The 18,869-nt window shown below is 40.7% G+C and overlaps 3 protein-coding genes across 3 annotated transcripts; 1 reads left to right on the top strand and 2 right to left on the bottom strand.

Moving 5' to 3' along the window:
- Positions 1 to 1,240: 1,240 nt before the first annotated feature.
- Positions 1,241 to 2,894, top strand: LOC143013455 (uncharacterized). The gene is made up of 4 exons (XM_076167091.1): positions 1,241 to 1,329; positions 1,451 to 1,503; positions 1,587 to 1,613; positions 1,754 to 2,894. The coding sequence occupies exons 2-4, from the start codon at positions 1,479 to 1,481 to the stop codon at positions 2,365 to 2,367; spliced, it is 666 nt and encodes a 221-aa protein (XP_076023206.1). The 5' UTR covers positions 1,241 to 1,329; positions 1,451 to 1,478; the 3' UTR covers positions 2,368 to 2,894.
- A 757-nt stretch (positions 2,895 to 3,651) lies between these two features.
- Positions 3,652 to 7,570, bottom strand: LOC143013453 (N-fatty-acyl-amino acid synthase/hydrolase PM20D1.2-like). Its single transcript, XM_076167087.1, has 13 exons — positions 7,260 to 7,570; positions 7,068 to 7,154; positions 6,022 to 6,257; positions 5,849 to 5,935; positions 5,609 to 5,742; positions 5,233 to 5,352; positions 5,045 to 5,120; positions 4,884 to 4,945; positions 4,720 to 4,798; positions 4,570 to 4,641; positions 4,309 to 4,474; positions 4,121 to 4,220; positions 3,652 to 3,879 (listed from the first exon to the last, which is right to left on the bottom strand). The coding sequence occupies exons 1-13, from the start codon at positions 7,537 to 7,539 to the stop codon at positions 3,750 to 3,752; spliced, it is 1,629 nt and encodes a 542-aa protein (XP_076023202.1). The 5' UTR covers positions 7,540 to 7,570; the 3' UTR covers positions 3,652 to 3,749.
- A 778-nt stretch (positions 7,571 to 8,348) lies between these two features.
- lemd1 (LEM domain containing 1) lies at positions 8,349 to 13,588 on the bottom strand. Its single transcript, XM_076166250.1, has 10 exons — positions 13,140 to 13,588; positions 11,652 to 11,763; positions 11,381 to 11,530; positions 11,222 to 11,298; positions 10,948 to 11,004; positions 10,697 to 10,849; positions 10,169 to 10,483; positions 9,943 to 10,008; positions 9,257 to 9,330; positions 8,349 to 8,967 (listed from the first exon to the last, which is right to left on the bottom strand). Exons 1-10 carry the CDS (start codon positions 13,332 to 13,334, stop codon positions 8,655 to 8,657), a joined length of 1,512 nt encoding a protein of 503 aa, XP_076022365.1. The 5' UTR covers positions 13,335 to 13,588; the 3' UTR covers positions 8,349 to 8,654.
- Between the last annotated feature and the right edge of the window lie 5,281 nt (positions 13,589 to 18,869).

Here is an 18,869-nt window from a genome sequence, read left to right as displayed (position 1 = left end):
AAGAAAACAAGAAATTAGGGAGTAACTAGACTTGTCCACTTATTTAACTTTATCTAACTTTTTTATTCATATTGTCTGTTCAGTATCATTGGTAGCTCCCAAAAACTCAAAACTTGAATCAGATCAATTGAGATAGATTTCTGAAAACGGCTGAGGGTAATACTAACACAATGAATTTATGCCATGATTTCTCATGTTTATATCCTGTTTATTTACTTTACTTAATTAGGCGGAATAATTACAACTTTGATCGCCACTTTTATGGTTTTGGGACATTTTCAATTACTCTAGAATACATAGATCAAAGCTTAAAGGTGGATGCTGAGGTGACAGTGGGATAAGCTGCAGTGATGATGCAGTGTATACCAAATACCAAATATTTACAACAAATATAAACATAAAATAACATTTAAATGAATATCTATTTTTAAAAATCATAAAATATTCATCATCAGGGCCCACAGTAACTACATATATTAGCTAATAACTAAATGCGCTCCTGATTATTGGTACTGTTTTGTTAGCAGTGAATCAGACAGGGGAAGAATGAGCAGATCAACAGAATAAAACACTGTTTCATTGCCCGGAGCAGTTTAGAAATGACATCACATGTTCAGTATAACAGCATGTCTTGAGGCATCTTTACTGTCTCATCACTTACAGGTCCAGTACCTAAGACGAGACGACACAAATCATGTTAAACTCTGAATATTCATGATGAAAAAGAGAGAATTCAAAAGAGGAGAATCAAATTTCATACTTCCCCTCTTGTAATGACTGTGCTGAATGGATTTGCAGATTTACGCTTCAGCCAAGGAGGGGGATGACGTTCACCTGCAAGGGGCAAGCGCCAATGCTGCTCTCACTGTGAGGCATGGAGGAGTGACCAGGGACGGTAGACACAGTCTGCTTCCCTGTAGCCTGGCCCTTCTCACTTATCCCAATCCTACACAGCACACAAAAAAACATAACAATGAACAGGTGGAAGTCAACCCATTAGTTATGTTGTTACACAATTTATATGTGCATTTTAACTTTCTTTGGCATGTAGAATAGAATAGAATAGAAACTTTATCGTGTCAAATCACACATGCGAACACGTCACCGTGCAAACACGGCAATCTGAAAAGTATCTTGCCCGCCGCCCCCTCTTACACACACACAGGCTTTACAGAGGGGTCAGCGCAGTGTATGCAGGGTGTGTACATGCAAATGTGCACACCAATGTTAGAGCAGCTCACATGTTAGAGCAGCTCATGTGCAAATGTAAAAGGCAGATACCCTCTCTCAGTCTCACTATGCATTGCATGTGTCTCCTTCAGGTCACTTGTAAGTATCAAGTTAACATATTATTGCAAACTTTCTTCTCACTTATGTTGTCTTTCTTAAATAAATGTATAACATTATATCAAAATAATTTGTTTGTCTGTCCAAATTCTGTCCATTCTAGAATTTGCCTTCATCCACACAGGAACAACATGAACAAGATCATTCTAACTGCAGGTAAGGCACAGTAGATTACCGATGGGTCAAATTGATGTTTTGTTTAAAAAAAATTATACTCATGCAAAATCCTGTCTTTGAAGGTCTCTGCATTATCATCGCCAGCATGGGTGAGGTCTTTGTGTTTGTGTGAAGAACTCATTATCTATACAGAATCATTCATAACAAAGTTTCTAAAATTATGTATTTCAAAAAAAAATTCTGTCAACCATTAGCAGCTTGAACTCTAAACACACCACTCCAAATTTAGGGACTGCATTACCGTCCACAATCCCACCTCAGGCTGATGGGACTCCAGCCACAGTCCCACCTCAGGCTGATGGGACTCCAGCTACAGCCCCACCTCAGGCTGATGGGACTCCAGCCACAGTCCCACCTCAGGCTGATGGGACTCCAGCTACAACCCCACCTCAGGCTGATGGGACTCCAGCTACAGCCCCACCTCAGGCTGATGGGACTCCAGCTACAGCCCCACCTCAGACTGATGGGACTCCAGCTACAACCCCACCTCAGGCTGATGGGACTCCAGCTACAGCCCCACCTCAGGCTGATGGGACTCCAGCTACAGCCCCACATCAGGCTGATGGGACTCCAGCTACAGCCCCACCTCAGGCTGATGGGACTCCAGCCACAGCCCCGCCACAGGCTGATGGGACTTCAGCCAGAGCCCCACCTCAGGCTGGAGCTGTCGTGCACACAGATGAGATGGGAGACTTCTGTGTTGGAAAGGGAGACGGACCTCACGCCAATCCTGATAATGAGCACACCTTTTACGTGTGTTCAAAGGGGGTAACCCATATCCAAACCTGCAGATCTTCGGACTTTGTTTATCAAGAAAGCTGCAAATGCTGCAAAGCACCCTAAATTGGTCAACTTCATTCATTTTACATTTAAGAAAAAGAAAGAGATTTCAGTTCTTGAATGGTAATATCCACAGATCTATATTAACACAAAGGGTGTGTTTCCACATATTCTTAGAATGTAGATCTTCTGATTCATATACACTGGATGTACTGTAAGACTAGGAAAGCTACATTTCATATATCCATTTTGTGATTGGCCTGACAGGAGGCATATATCTCCCTCTCAGCCTGATAGCTGAGTAAGGATCTGAGTTAGATCATGTGTGAAGCAGGCAGTGGTCAGAGGTGTTTTGATTTATATTAATTATTTACACTGATTTCTCAACCATTTTAATATCTTGTTGTCAGACTCAGGACACGGCTGCGAGATGTGGTGCCAGTGTAGTAGTTGTCTGTAATAAAGAGGTAAATCATTATATCTGCTTGTGAGTTGTTTTTATTCCAATTCAATTTATTGTCAAGTTCTGTGTTAATCAAACAATTTTTAAGAAGTACATTGTTAACGACCCACATTTAAGAAAACAAGCAATTATGGAGTAATTAGTCTTGTCGACTCATTTAACTTGTGAAAGAAATAAAAAATTCTATTTCACACTCGTCCTGTGATCAGAATTCAAAACTGAAGAAGAGATATCAAATTTCAATATGCAACTCATAAAAAAATCTGATTCTTATTTAAACTTCAAATTCAAAACAGTTTCACAATTCATTGTTTTATTTTTAGGATTGAAATACAGCTTTGAAATCATTATTATTCTGTTGCAGTGTTACATTAAGAAGCATCTTTTCATTCATATTGTCTGCCCAGTATCTTTGGTAGCCCCCAAAAACACAAAACATGTATCACATCAGAGCACCTGAGATACATTTCTGAAGACGGCTGAGGGTAATACTTTATAGAATTAATTGGTAAAGTAAAATAAACACAATGAATTTATGACAAGATTTCTCATATTTATATCCTGTAAATTAACTTTACTTAATTAGGCTGAATATTTACTTTGCTCCCCACTTTGATAGTTTTGGGACAGTTTAATTACTCTAGAATACATAGATCAAAGCTCAAAGGTGGATGCTGAGGTGACAGTGGGATCAGCTGCAGTGATGATGCAGTGTATACCAAATACCACATAGTTACAACAAATATGAACATAAATAAACATCTATTTTTTTTAAATAATAATAAAATATTCATCATCAGGGCCCGTAGTAACTAAATGCACTGCTGATTGTTGGTACTGTTTGTAAGCAGTGAATCAGACAGGGGAAGAATGAGCAGAGCACGTCAGAATAAAACACTGTTTTATTGCCCAGGGCAGGTTAGAAATGACATCACATGTTCAGTTTAACAGCCGTCTTGAGGCATCTTTACTGTCTCATCACTTACAGGTCGTGGTTAGTGCTGTGTGGGGCAGGGAGGTTCTGAATGTCACAGTTTTGGATCAGATCGAAGTAAAATAGCACTAGCTCCTCGTAGTTCTTTTTGGAAATCCTTTCATTGATGCCATGGAACCTAAGGACAGAGAAGATTTTTTTTAATCTCTTGATTCAATTGACAGAGACACTTGTGTTATTCATCCTTTCTGCTATAATTGGCTTTCCTTTAAATTACCTTTTCAATGTCAAAACTGAGAGATGGAGTCATAAGTTGAGGACTACTCGGCCTTAGTGGAGGTATATGCTCACTGAGTTCCTTCTAGTTGTATCTGCAACTGGCTAATTTTAGGGTGACATGTACCACATTAGATTCTTACCTCTTAGAATCACCCGGTTTAAACCAGGTAGGGGCAAAGCGATAAATATCATCGGTCAGCTCTTTGAAGTGACGGCTATCTGTGTTCCCAATGCAGATGCCTGCAGATTCAAACATTAAATCAAAGGACAGGAATAGTTTGAACAAAATGGTAGAAATATGAATCTTTCATTTCTATTTGGTTTCTACCTGGAGCAACTGTAACGCTTGGAAACAAGGCCAAAACTGTTTTCTTAATAATCTGGAACCCAAAGGAGGTTTCATCATAGCTGCTGATAGGCAGAGGGTCAAAGCCCTCTTGCAGCTCTATCTTCACACGCTCATCCCCTATTGTGGAATGGATGAGGTCCAGCACCTAGGAAAGGAGACGACGCAAATCATGTTAAACTCTAAATATTCATGATGAGAAAGAGAGAATTCAAAAGAGGAGAATCAAATTTCACACTCCACCTCTCGTAATGACTGTGCTGAATGGATTCGCAGATTTACATATGCTTCAGCCAAGGAGGGGATGATGTTCACCTGCAAGGAAGCAGAAAATCAGCATTCCATTCTCATTTCCTGCAAATGAGTCTTCTTTTGTAAATTGACTTGCTGTACCTTAACTCCTCCATTAAACATGGTGACAGCTGTGGTTGTCCTTACGAAAGCATTGGTGTCTGGCCTTCTTTCCATTATCCTGCAACATAAAACACACATTTCCTGATTCATTCTATTGGACACAAAAGAAAACTGATTCTGAATCTATTTCAGTATGTAATTACCTGCCAAGGATTGGAGCAAACAGCCACAGATTTGTCATTATGAACTTCATTGGTAACCCAAACTGAAGTCAAACAATCAGAAAATTGAAATACAGCATGTTGAGATGGAAAACTGCATATGAAGAGCAGTGGGTGAGTCATCAGCTCCACCACTGTTTTACCTTATGGGCGAGGTGCTCAAAGGTTCCACGTTCTGGCCCATGACCAAATAGCCTTGGCATTGGGTTATCCTCTAGTCTGAGGAAACAGGACCATACAGTCTTGGATTTTGACTTATCGAAGTACATCAGACACATAGAAAGGCTAAGGTGCATGAAGAGCTTTTATTCTGAAAAAAGGGTCTCATCACCTTTTGACCGCTGAAGCCAAGATACCAATGCTGCTTTCACGGTGAGGCATGGAGGAGTGACCAGGGACGGTAGACACAGTCAGCTTTACTGTAGCCTGGCCCTTTTCACTTATCCCAATCCTACAAAACACAGCGCACACAAAACTATGACAATGCATGTAATGAACAGGTGGAGGTTAACCCATTAGTTATGTTTTTACACAGTACATATGTGCATTTTTATGAAAAACAAAAGCCTAAATGATGCACCAATTCCTAAGCCTTATTGTAAGTCGCTTTGGATAAAAGCGTCTGCTAAATGACCGTAATGTAATGTAATGTAAGCAAATCGCATGCTGCATTGTGACACAACAGAACAGCAATGATTTGTTCTTACAAGGCTGCAGGACCCTGAAGACCATTGATGACCTCATCCAGAATAGCCAGACCCTCATCCAGGACAAAAGACAGTTTCACACCGCGCTGCTTTAGTACACGCACGATGTTCATGGCCCCATTGAGACCGCTGACCTTTAGCAAAAACATGGAGGCACACAGAGAACTAATCTATAGTCACAATGTCAAATAGAAATAAGAGGAACAGTGGTATTGATGATAATGATAATAATCAGTTTACTTCTTCATCATGTCCAAGGCCAATGTAAAATCCTCTGCGTGGCGCATAGCCTTTTATTAATAAGTACTCCAGTGCCTGAAGAATTCCCTGGAAGACAAAATGAAGCACTAGCAGTTGTTTACATTGACATATATTTGCTAAGAATTATTATATTAATCAGGAATGCAATTCACCATAACAGCCTGCTTGTTGTCAATAGTCCCTCTACCATAGATGAAGCCATCAATCTCCTTGGCAGAGAATGGTGGCGCGTCCCAACCATCAGACTCTGAGGCCGGCACCACATCCATGTGAGCCAGCAGGATGTAGGGTGCCAGGTCGGCCTGCCGGCCTGGCACCCAAAACAGGTGGCTGTAGTTTGCCACCACTTCATGATGAACCAGGTCAGAAGAGAAAACTGTTGGGAAAGCTTTAAGAGAGAGAAACAGAACCAGGATTTTATTTAGTAGCAAACGTGACGTATCTGACGTGACTTATTATGTCACTGCTGCTACAGAATGTGGCTGATGATAAATCATACAAAAGCAATGATGCAGATTGTGGCAGGACTTCTTGTTTGCAACCAACAACAAAGCTGCTCAGTTTATTACATAAGAATTATTATCATAGTTGCTAATTTGGGCCTGTTCCACTGCCTTGTTCCTCTCATGACTTCTTTACTGGCACGATTGCTTGATTGTCTTGTGAGATTTGTCAACATCCCCTCACATTTCCCTTTACATTTCCCTTTACTCATTTGACAGTCACTCCTATCCAAAGCAACGTGCAAATGAGATTCAAATACAACACAAACAAGGATCAAGTCAGGAGAGAACAACAACAAGTGTGCGTGCAATGAAGCCAAGGTCATGCCAGCTAGTGAAACACGGTGAGAATAAAGATGAGACATTCAGGGAAGAATCCAGTCAACTGTGCCTTATGGTGAAATTGTACCAGTTTTGGATTAATAAAATCAAATGTATTTAACTGGATTCCTTGAGTCTAAATTTGACATGTAGAATGTTTGAGCCTTTCTGGACAAAAGTTTTATCTTAATTTGTTGATATTCATTACTGTGTTGCTATTAAGGTCATGTATCATCTCAGTTAACAAAAAACCTGGTGGACATGTGTGCTCATTGCTTTCATCAGACAACAGAAAGCTTTGACACTTGTAGTAAGAAAGCCAGTGGCGCTGCCTGGAAGTGGCGTGACCTTTGTGTGACCCGGAGGTGTGTTACCTTTCCGGAGGAGCTTGCTAAAGTCGAGCAGGGCGTCGGTATCGATCTCTGTCGGTGAGAAAGACACTGTGGGGATCCGGATCGCCTCTGCGTGAATGACAAGCAAACACCGACTCACACATCACACAGTCACATGTTTGGACTTCAGACAGGATCGGCTACTTCCTTCACCCTACGATGAGCGAACTTTACCTTTAAGATTATTTAACAGCTCCTCTCTCTGATGCTGATCTATGACAAGCGATAAACTCTTGGTGTCCTCCCATTCTGCGAGCTGAAGTCCGGCGTTCACGTCCAGTGACAGAGTCCGTATCGACGCTATCGTGAACAGCAATAGGATTGTGATTAAGAAGCCACAGATAATAATCTTTACGCACTTATATACTTTTTGCCCCGAGGTTTTCATTGTACTGTAGTGTGACAGACGCTCGATTGTATTTGTTGAGTGAGCGGGTTCACGATCTGCTGACATATCAATGGTTTACTAATGTTGTCGGTTGTGTTGCCAGATATCGCGAGACCCACAGGCAAACGTGGGCCTTTGAATTCAACCAAACAAGTGACTGCTTTCCAGAAGAAGCCGAGAGTGAACCCTTTTTTCTTTTTTTTGTTGTTGTTGTTGTTGTGTGGAGGGTATGTAGTCAGAGACTTATTGCTCTATTCAATTTATTCCAGTTGGATAATATTGGTTTATTATGGTAAACAGTCCATAGACATAGGTAAAACTTTACCTTAACTGTGCCTACTGGATGAAAGAGTTAACATATAACCAAGTTGCCGACCACAAAAATAAAACAAGAGATCACTGTAGGGATGGATTCTATTCAGCACAAATGAACTAAGTAACAAAGGCAATTTCTATCAATGATGTGTCTAAGAATTGAAAGGGCTATTTGGAGGGTGCACGGAAAAAAGTCCCAAAATAAACAGCTTCATTGTGAAAGCAAGTAAAGAAAACCACAACTCGTAACCACCACTATTTATAAGGTTTACTGGGGGAAGGAAAGTAAGCCCGATATTGCTTATAATTAGCGGACTTGGCAACACTGATGTCAAAGCCCGTCATAGAGCCGCCTGGTGGTTAGACAGCGCGCCCCCGTGTCTGTGCTGGGGTACTGCATCATCACTCTGTCGCCATGAACAACTATTTATTCAGCATTGTAATATACTGTATAGCACAAAATACATTGGAATACTTGTGAAGCGAAATATCCTTTATTCAAATATGGCTTAAATATCCTTTTAAAAAATCACATCATAAACACATTAGAAAATATTACATTTACAACATATGCATTTTATTGACATTACATTTTGGCAGAATTGCTCAAATTCGCCACTATTTCTAAACTTGATAATACCCTGCACTCCCTAGGCTTCCACCATGTAGCCATTTCTGCTGTCTAGACATTTGTTGACACAATGTAAAACTGAACTTTGAAGTTTGCTCCCATTCCAATACATTGTCAAGTGTTTCAACAGAAGAAGTCTTTGAATTTACCCAGACAGAAGGTCATTGTGGCTTGGTAACACCAGAAAAACACAAGCAGTCTTCACATCTGAAGACCAATGTAGAAGTATCCACAGTTACTCCTGTCCAGAGAGAGCTGGTGCGACCTCTGTCTCACTCTGAATTAAAAGTCCCTCCTCGCTGTCTGAACCCTGGATCAGACTGTCCAGTAAGGCCACAAATGGACTGTATGAGTTCTCCTCCACACAATCATAAATGAGGTATAGAAGGCCTGCCACAATGAAGAAGACGGCAATCTGAACGTGGATAGGTACAAGGCAGCGCTCCACTTCTCGCCTCTCCAAGGTCGTAGGACTGACTGGGGATTCTGGGTATTTATACTGGACGGGTCTCCCTGCAGCACCCTTGATGGGTCTCCGACGGCTGACACTGAAATACAACAGGATGCATGTAAAACCAATCACAATGCCGGATTATATGGAGAAAAGTGCAACAACGTGTGCTAGGTGGTTTGGTGTCTGCCTTGTAAATCTACAGGTCACCCTGTTGTCTCTCTTCTATCAGAGCAATGCGTTACCCTATAAGGTTTGGCATTCACTACTAATACAATATGCCATTAATTTCTTGTAATTTGAAAGTCTGTTGAACCTTTCACCACTTATATAGCTGTGAACAATTTGTAGGTAGTGCAGTGCAATACTGTGGATACTGTCCTTACTAGATGCCTGTGGGTGTGGTCTCAGCGTTTGGAAACATCTCCCTGAAGATATCTGTTGTGGACTCCTGAGGGACCTAGAAGACGAAGTGGAAATTACAATGTCAAAGGGCACGAGAATACAGAAAAATGTCCCAGTCGCCAGTGTCCCAGAGAAAGAGAGAAGATTGGGTTCACTATAGTGACATACTACACTTGCCATCAGCAATAGTGTGACCTTTATGACATTGCATGCACCCCTACCAAGTGAAAAAAAAAGTATTAGAGTTGATTTATATATAAGTTCGGAGCCTGACACATGAGGGATTGAACAAATGTTGAAGAAGTAATGTTATCCATTATGTGTTTTTGCACATCATCTGCATTCATTGGCAGTCATTATAACTTACGAGTTGGTACTTAAGTACCAATGGGCAAGCCATCACTGTGGCTTTAACCTAGTTCAGAACCTGCTAAAATCACCTTGCCCCCCTTCGGACTTTCACCTCCAAATCAGCCTGAGATGATGACAACAAATCAGTTGGGGGATTAAATCCCGCCGGGTATAGTGTCACATTAAAAGGGAATTATATCAGGGGGGAAAAACCCTACAACACCTTCCAATAAGATCTTTCTATCACAGACTCAGAACTTATCAATCAACCGTTGTGAAACGACATAAATCAAGTCAGCCAAAGAGTTTTATGTGCCTTCATTCCCCGTTTGTAAAGGGGCGCCTCTGGAGTGTAGTACAGGGACTGGTTCCTCATGGTGCACTTGTCCATATTGGGTGTGTCCAGCTAAAGAAACAAGACATAAAAAGACGGACACTGTGGACACATTTCTGTAGTCTACTACTCCTTCTCTACCCCGTCAGCCTCTCCAACTCTTTAACCACCACTTAAGTTTAATTAAGCGTGACTGAACATTGAGAACACTACTGACCCTGTTGGACCGTGACCAATGTTCCTCTACATTGCTTCCATTCAACACCTTGTCTGAGTCTGCACTAGGAGTGAGAGACCTCCGACTCTCCACCTGTTGTTGAGATATTACGCGGTGAGTATTCCAGCGACAATTACGGAAAACAAAGACATTGCGTGATGGGTGATTTTTAAAGATGTGCAATGTCAGCCAAAACTTGAAGGATTCACTTCCCTCCTCAACCATTTGAGTGATGCTGAAGGTCTTAGAGGAAGAGGAGGAGGAGGAAATATTAGACATAACTGATGCAACAGATCCAGATGGAACCTGTGGAGGTTAGTATTATCATGTTTAGAGAAAAACATTACATTACATATAAAATACATCACCCCATATTGGCACCAGTGATACAATTCAAATGAACAATGGCCATTAGTGCAAAACAAAAGGCTGTCATGTGAGGACCCAGAATGAGTCAGTTTAAACACGGAATGCAAAGAATTTCAAATCCATAAGAGGGGTGGAATACTATCAGCATACCCCAGATCCTAATCCTGAATGCTGAACTACAGAGGATGCTCCAAGTCCAGCAGGAATCTGGGAGCAGCAGGAACGACCCTGCTCTGATGATTCTAACACATTCCTTGCATTCCTCTTGGGACTGGGTTCCCAGCGTTTAGTAGGACAGGCACGCTATACATGACCAATGGCACACAGGTAACAAAGATGCAATTAGTTTGACGTGATCCAAGTTTGACATTCGTGCAAATATGAATATCTGCAATATTTACCAGTCTTGATGAGAGTAAAAAGCACTGGTGGTAAGCATGACCACCCCTGTGCAAAACCTACAAAAGGTTAAAAAGCACAAAAACACTCAAAATGCAAGCACTTAGACCAGAGAGTGGCCACTTCCACTCCAACTTCCCCCTTTAACCAGTGAGTGGCACTGCAGGGATGACCTTCTCCACAACAAACAGTTACAGACAATACAAGACGCAATAGCTCAAGCTTCCAACCAATGCAGGAAGAAACATTGTAACGTATTATTTAACAAAGAGATACCAACAGCTCAGACAGTTTTCTTACCTGGCTAATGTCTTCTAACTGTGCGACTGCGTCTTCTCTAGCTTCCTCTGAACCTGTGCCAGTCATGGACAATAACACATAAATATGATTACCTGGATACCATTTATCAAAACAATCTAAAAACACTCGTCATACCTGACTCTTCATCCTCCTCCTCCTCCTCATTTTCCGCCTCTTCTTCACTGTCTGAATACACTGCTCCTTCCTCTGCACCGTTTATTCCATCCTGTGTGTGAGTCTGGAGCAGTTTCCTCAGCTTCTTCTCATATATGGCCCTGGTGGAAGCTAATACAGATAATACATAGATTATTATATAGATAGATAATAATGGATTAAACCAAATTAAATTATTCTTTCAAATCCTGTTACGCGCAGATATCAAAGAGTGTACTATGTGGAATCTCACCAACAATGGGTCCAGCTTTAATCCCATGTTTCAGCAAGGCAGCCTTGAGATCCTCATCAGTAAGTGTGCTGGGGTCCAGGATCTCTGTATTGTCCGGAACCTCTTCCTCCTCCTAACAAGACAAAAATCGCCCAATTGATGTTTTTCCACGGGGGGACATTTTGACTTATGGCAAGAAAAACACAGGCAAAACCGAAAACATTGATGGTGGCTTCGTTCCACTTAGACATGCCAGTAAGACAGCATCCAACACCAAGGCCAGGGCGCTGTCAACGGCTCACCTGAATGGAATGCAGCCATGATTAATGCTATTCATTACACCTGCACTTGCCAAGTCACAACGTCTGCCGTAAGACTGATCTATTACCGAATGCAGCTCGAGACGTGACAGGGACTGAAGCTTGAATGCCAAATGTAGAATATACAGAAACAGACCAAGTGGAGAATGAAAACATGCTGATCACAACTATTCAAATGTGGAAAATATTCACCTAATCAGGGTATGAACCTATTTGGATAACTAATAATAAATATAGAAAAAAGAAGGTATAGATAGAATAGACCATATTATTGTTGATACTGGCTTAATCCAATCAGATACAGTATATCATCACTATAGTACATCCCAGCTCATTTAGTCCCTTTGCAGATTGAAATGGGAGGTGAACTGTCCATCCTCGTTTGTGCAGCAGAACAAAAGTCAAATGTAATGTTTAGTTGCTACACATTTTGTTTCATACGCCTCGGTCCCAACTTCCGAGAGTAAAGCTTGTGTGATCCTTCCAGACATAATCACACAGTGGGTTTTATCCTACAACTCAAATTCCACCCAGATTACTAAACACAGTCTACCCAAACAACCATTCCACCCCATGATGCAGCTTAAGAACAGCTTTTACACTACCGCTCTTGGAGTAAATATATAAGCGTGACAGGTGTAACAGCCCCCCACACACACACACACACAACTGTAATGGTAGCCCCCCCTCTCATGTAAACCTATACCAACTATACAGCTGACAGCTCAGTGGTCAACGACCCCAAATGCTTAGGGGTCTGCTGGGGAGGGACTGACCCAGATCCTCTTCCTCCTCCATGCTCTGTGTGTGTGTGTGTGTGTGTGTGTGTGTGTGTGTGTGTGTGTGTGTGTGTGTGTGTGGACTGAGCTCTGCAGCTTGATGACTTGCATGGCACCAATCATATTCCAAATCAAATATTATTCACAGCAGCTGCTCATCTTCACTCTGGATCTTTGATGTCATGGGGGGGGGGATCTTGTGCTACTTTCCCAAACAGTAGGTATAACGGTGCTGCTTTTAGTCTTTCAAATTAAACTCTGATTACACGGTGAGTATTCAGTGCTATAATTACTTGGTAGCATTATTACACAAGATGTAATCAAGAGCAGCTGTGTTTACTCTGTCAAATTAAATTCTAAGTAAAATATCCTTGTGGGGGAGAGAGAAAAAAACACACAGATCGACTCACTTCTTCATCTTGTGCTTGATCTTCCTCGTCGCTAGAGAAATCCGCCGCTTTTTGGCGATTGATATGTTTCAGGTGTAACTCCACGTAAACCTGCTTTTTGCTCTTAGAGGGCGGCAGAGCGACGCTGTGGGCGATTAAATCCGACTTGAGTCTGGATTTGGAGAGCTGAGTGGGGTCTTCCGAGATCACCGGCATGTCACGGGGAAATGAGACGAAAGGAGAAGAGGAGAGTGGAGAGAAGCCTCAACCTTCCCGTTGATTGTTTGGAGAAAAGCTCTCAGGAGGAGCGAGGCAGGAGCATGGACCTGCCCGGGCTGAGCTGGGGGGAAGGAGGGGGGGGACAACAACAGCTGCGACTGCCCCCTTGATTGACAGCAAACGATCAACATGTAAACATACACAAGCTATTCCAAGTCCAATCACCAGTCAAGATCCCTTGAATGTGAGTTCAACCGAAAACCTTTTGAATACATTTTATTTTATTTTATTTTATTCTATTTTATTTTATTTTATTTTATTTTATTTTATTTTATTTTATCTTTTATTTTATCTTATTTTATCTTATCTTATCTTATCTTATCTTATCTTATTTTATTTGATTTGATTTGATTTGATTTTATCTTATTTTTTTGGCCAATAGTTATTTAGTAAATGTAACTTAAAATAGTATGGGTTTAACCAATTCAATTCTATCTATCTGATCTGGTAGACAGGATATTATTATAATTACCCCATATACGGTGTAGTTGTAACTTTCGGTTCTGATGTAGGCTTTGGTTTGTGTTGGTGTGCCTGCATCCTTGCTGCATTCTCAAGGGAGTGGTGTCACCTAGCAGAGTATGAAAACGAGAAGTGAGTACTGTTATTCCAAAATACTGTACATTGATACATTAACAATAACATGCTAGTAAAACAGTTGAAATCTAATTGTGTGACCTTAAGCCTTCATACCAAACTAACAGTAAACATGCAGATTGTTCAGTTGCTCCTGAAAACACTTCTTGAAACAGATAACACAGTGATTCTCCTTGTCATCACAACTTCAACCATGTAAGTGGGATGAATATAACTTCCCTATGGCTCAAATTTAATTCTGCTAAAGACAAAATATGTGTCTTGTTTTTTAGTTTGCAATGAGAAAAATAGTCTGAACTCCGAGATTGCAGTCACTTGTGAGACAGAAAGATGGAAACATCTGGAACTGTAACACATTTCATTTGTTGTCCATCACTAGTTGATAAACGGAATTGTAAAAGTGGAGCTTAATTTATCAAGCATTTAGGGAAGAATGAAGAAAAGAAAATGATACAATGCAAATGATGCTAGCAAGGCAACAACACATCAAACCTCACTAAATATCCTGATTTATGCAATGAGCTTAAACATTAATGGGTTTACATGATAAGAGATGGAACAGATCTAAGAAATGTGATTCTAATGAAATGAAGTGGTTTACCTTCTCCTGTATAAATAGCCTGTCATCATCATCAAACCAACTCAACTAACTAGCTTTACTTTATGACGTCATCAAGTGGGGCCAGCTGTGAGATACAGTTATTATAATAATATCATTAATTCTTGGGGTGTCTAACAATATGAAAAGAGTCTCACTACTAATTTCCAATTAATTTAGCTCAGTTCCTCCCATCGCAGGGGACTGTCAAATACCTGATGCCATGACGGATTAAGCAATATCTTTCACGGCAGGAAACGGTAGGTGTTAGTTCTAGAATAGGAAGTCCATCATCAACCTCTGCAGTCCATTATCAGAAAATAACTGCTTTAGCACTACAGAGAGCTGTATAATGAACTCTTTTAAAGGTTTACCAGCTGGTGCTAGAAAGCTACACATTTGTCATCAAGTAGGAATTGGAGGTGTGCCATTGAGGAGTTTCCCTGCAGCCCATTTGCTTTTCGTTTGATCATTCACCCCTTAGCATATGAAACAAAAGGGCACATACTAGAAAATCAACATGTGAATCATCTTATCCCTCCCTGAGCCCTGACAGCATTTTAACTGTGCCAGTCAACATTGTCTTATTTAACCTGCCACTTTTCCAGTTTTGTGACCTTGTCATTCTCAATATGCAGGTATGAAATGACAAGACAGGTTGTGGTTACATTGGAGCTCACTCACCTGCTGTTGTAGGTTTGAGTCGGGATTCTCACAAGGCCACTTGGGCTGAGGTCTCATCATGAAGCTCCTCTTGGATCTAGATGGGGAAAGGATGGGGCTGCACAATAAGCCAGTGGTGAGTCCAGATTGGTTAGTGCTGTTTAGGAGCAAGTTAGACAGTATTTCTGTTGATTTACCGATTTGGGTGTTCAAAAAAGCTTTTTCCTTTCAGTGTCTCAGTTAGTAGATGTAGGATGCTTCTCTTTCTCACAGCCCCGATTTGGTGGTCTTGGAAGAAAAGATTTGTATAAATATGGTGATTTTATTTCATTGTGATTTTAAACCTAACAAAGCAATATGCATAAGGTTTTGTGCTTTGTCCATGGAAGATCGGGAGATTGAATAAACTCAAATGAAAGGTCTCAAATCTAAATCCTATAGTGGTCTGATATTTATCTTAAAACTTTTCTCATAAGGCCTCATGTGCTCACATCCATGGTCAAAGAAATAAATATATATTCCTCACAAAGGTTTGAGGCTTTTGGAATCGGAACTTTGAATATTCCTGGAATGCTTTTGAAACATACTTGACAGGAAGGGGGAAGGAACCATGAGAGGTCACATGTTAAGGGTTCTCTAATAGCACAGTGATGATGCTGGTTATGATTTTTTTAAATGATTCAACCAGGAGTGCTTGTTGTATGGGAAAGCGCTGGATTAAAGCCAAAATGATTTACGTGCTGAAGAGTCATCCTCATTTAAACTCTTACCTGGAGAGTAGAGAACAAGTGGGGCAGCAGGTTTCTGTCACAGGTGTCAATCCCACACAATTTTCAAATATCAGTCACATGGAAATTGCCTGATATTTGCTTGCTTATGTCCCTGCAGCTCAGTGTGTGACTGCTCTCTGTTTGAATAAAAACTGAGAATGTAACATGACCCGTGGGAGCTAATTTGCCCTATTTCCATGTTCTGGTTTGTTGTTGTTATGACACTAGAGCATTTAAGGGTAGTGTTTTGCATGATATAACAATTAAGGGAAGAAATAAGGAGAATATTGTATTGTAAATGATTGGAGGCCTATTGTTGCAGTGTTGACTGTCACACATGAAGGTCTGCATAGCATTTCTGGGATGTGTTTGCTAGATACAACACTGATGATGTCATAGTATATCAAAACAATCCATGACAGGCGATTGATTAATGATGTATAAAGCAAAGTCAGAACTTACTCTATAAAATGACACATACTGCAGATAAACCGACACTCATTTGGATATTCAAAAATCTCGAAGATGTGATTTCTCAAGTGCTCTAAGCTGTTCATGGAAGTTGGAGAAAGGCTGACAGCAGCAGGAACATAACTGTTTAATTTTTATGACCATCTGCTACTGCACAGTTTTGTTAAAAACACAGCTTTCATTACCCAAAGCAGCTTCGGCGTTAAAATAAAGTTAGTTCTCTCCCGAAACATCAGCACTTTCCCCTCAACTCATGATGGTGGATGCAAGGATAGATGCTGTCAGCCATGGCTATTATTGATATCAACACATAGCTGAGTTCAACATTTAACCTATATCGGAAGCTCAAGTTTACATTGTAAGTCATTAGAAATACCAAATGACAAAAATTTGTCTTCCATCAGTCGATTATCCACTCCATACCCAATGGCTTTAAACCCTACATGACATGTTAGAAGAAACTCACATAGGAATAGAAAGCCATAGGACACAGCAGTGGTGTGCTTTTGATTATAGAATGTTCCTTTTATCAGGAGCAGTTTCAGAAAACCACAGCCGAAAGATTAAAAACAAGTAGAGGAGAGAATTACCAGATGCAGGTTTCACACTGCATGAATAATTAACCAATGGAACTGGAAGGATTCATTTAAGTGAAGTGACACTCGTTTGATTTCTTAGAGTCAGACAGGAAGAATTATATTCTTTACAATACAAGCTTAAATGTAATGAGCCCCAGTCACAGCTAGTCCGTCTTAAAAGTGATATAACGCAGAACCTTCCCATGATTAGAGGTCTACTGAATATCCTATGATTAAAAATTGAGCTCTAAATCGGTGTCTTCTGGAAGGAGGAACAACATGTACACACAAACACACAAGAATTCCAAAAAAGATTCCTTCAAATCTTTTATTCTGTAGGAATCATCCGCTTGACAACCTCAAGTGCAGAGGAGACCATTATTTCAGCATTTCAGTTCAACTAACAGCTGCAGAAAATGTCATAAAATAAGATAATATTTGTTGTTTATAAATCTATATTGTCTTTAGTTTAATAATTTTCTACTCAAAGCCTCCTTATCTGCCTACAGAAACCCCTTAAATCAAAGCCATTTTAGGAGTCAAGCTCACAAATTGAATGACATTTGCAGTACTGTGCTTGGTTGGGCCTATTGTAATTTTTTTGCATTCAATTTTATATTTAAAGAGGTCAAAAAGCCATCACTCAATTTTGTACAGATTCATTTACCACAATTTATGTACCACAGTGATGTTTTGGACCACGTTGAAACTCCCAGTGAGGAGAGATAGTGCACAAAACCCTTGCAGGCCAAATCTGCTCACCCAGATGTCTACACAGAGAACAGCAGCCTTTATAATAACATGAAAAAATGTCTGTGGACAGAGAGGAAACGGCTACTATGGAGGACAGAGGAGGCATTTGTTGACATTGTATCAAGTGCAAAGCTGAGGTATTTGAGGCACAGAGGGGCCAGGTATTTGTCAGTCAGTCTTTCTTGTGCTTTTGCTGTCTCCAACTCAAACAACAAAAGCCCCATTGAATCAGGCTTCTTTTTCAGCACACACAGCTTCCTGTATTAGCCTGCAACTGTCCGCCACTGAGAGAACCATGTCTCGCCATCTTTCTATGCACCTGTGTTACTGCAAGAAACTATCAAAAGCACTCCGAGAAGAAAATGCACAAACTTTATTTAGCTATTTCTTCATATTTAGAAGTCTTTTCTCTTAGTTTTGTGTCCGGCTGTAGAATAAAGTATCCTTTCTACTCATTGGCCACATATGCACTGAAAAGTGTTTACTCAAGCAGCCTTTTCCTGGTCAAACAAGACCGTTCATCCTGCGCCCCGGGGAGCCCATGCTTATGTGTGTCTCATCATAAAATCCTAAAGCCCCTGTGTCAGACTTTGTCCAGACAAGAAGGTGAATCTCATCCATATGGAGGATTAGCTGTAATCCCACACATCATATAGGGTCCCTCTCAACAGGGAGCCATTTGGGCATTCATCAGTGCCCAGATGTTATTAGTTGCTTTAAATTCTATCCATGCCTCTGTTGTTATGGAAAACAGTCAGCGGGTATGAAGGGATTCAGTCTGCCGGGCCCCCTCTTACTGTGACAATACAGCCGATGATTGTTAAACCACTATCAGACATTTAGACACACGATCATAACAATTTCAAGGGCTACATCCTTTTTGCCAAGATGAGGGAGGGGCACTTGATTAATTGTCATTTACAATTCACAAGAAGTATGCACTTTTCGTTTATTAAACACATACCTAAGCACCTTTCACTGTCAGACTAGACAACCAAAACACACTGGAATGCTGCATGTGAAAGCCTCAGTATCGCAGGCA

Source organism: Genypterus blacodes, unplaced genomic scaffold, assembly GCF_046128005.1.
Source record: "Genypterus blacodes isolate CSIRO-AG114 ecotype Tasmania unplaced genomic scaffold, CSIRO-AGI_Gbla_v1 ptg000156l_1, whole genome shotgun sequence".
NCBI classification, from domain to species: Eukaryota; Metazoa; Chordata; class Actinopteri; order Ophidiiformes; family Ophidiidae; genus Genypterus; species Genypterus blacodes.
The sequence above is the reverse complement of the archived record's forward strand: the minus strand, read 5'-3'. Positions and strand labels throughout refer to the sequence as shown.

What these genes read in the sequence shown, in the direction of transcription:
- LOC143013455 (XM_076167091.1), top strand. Translation starts at nt 1,479, where the DNA reads ATGAACAAGATCATTCTAACTGCAG. An exon ending in CAAGATCATTCTAACTGCAG is followed by an intron (nt 1,504 to 1,586) that starts GTAAGGCACAGT and finishes CTGTCTTTGAAG; the next exon opens with GTCTCTGCATTATCATCGCC. An exon ending in CATTATCATCGCCAGCATGG is followed by an intron (nt 1,614 to 1,753) that starts GTGAGGTCTTTG and finishes CTCCAAATTTAG; the next exon opens with GGACTGCATTACCGTCCACA.
- LOC143013453 (XM_076167087.1), bottom strand. Translation starts at nt 7,539, where the DNA reads ATGTCAGCAGATCGTGAACCCGCTCACTCAACAAATACAATCGAGCGT. An exon ending in GCTGTTAAATAATCTTAAAG is followed by an intron (nt 7,155 to 7,259) that starts GTAAAGTTCGCT and finishes TCATTCACGCAG; the next exon opens with AGGCGATCCGGATCCCCACA. An exon ending in TTGAGCACCTCGCCCATAAG is followed by an intron (nt 4,946 to 5,044) that starts GTAAAACAGTGG and finishes GTTTGACTTCAG; the next exon opens with TTTGGGTTACCAATGAAGTT.
- lemd1 (XM_076166250.1), bottom strand. Translation starts at nt 13,334, where the DNA reads ATGCCGGTGATCTCGGAAGACCCCACTCAGCTCTCCAAATCCAGACTC. An exon ending in ATTCAGGATTAGGATCTGGG is followed by an intron (nt 10,484 to 10,696) that starts GTATGCTGATAG and finishes TAACCTCCACAG; the next exon opens with GTTCCATCTGGATCTGTTGC. An exon ending in TTTACAAACGGGGAATGAAG is followed by an intron (nt 9,331 to 9,942) that starts GCACATAAAACT and finishes TTCGTCTTCTAG; the next exon opens with GTCCCTCAGGAGTCCACAAC.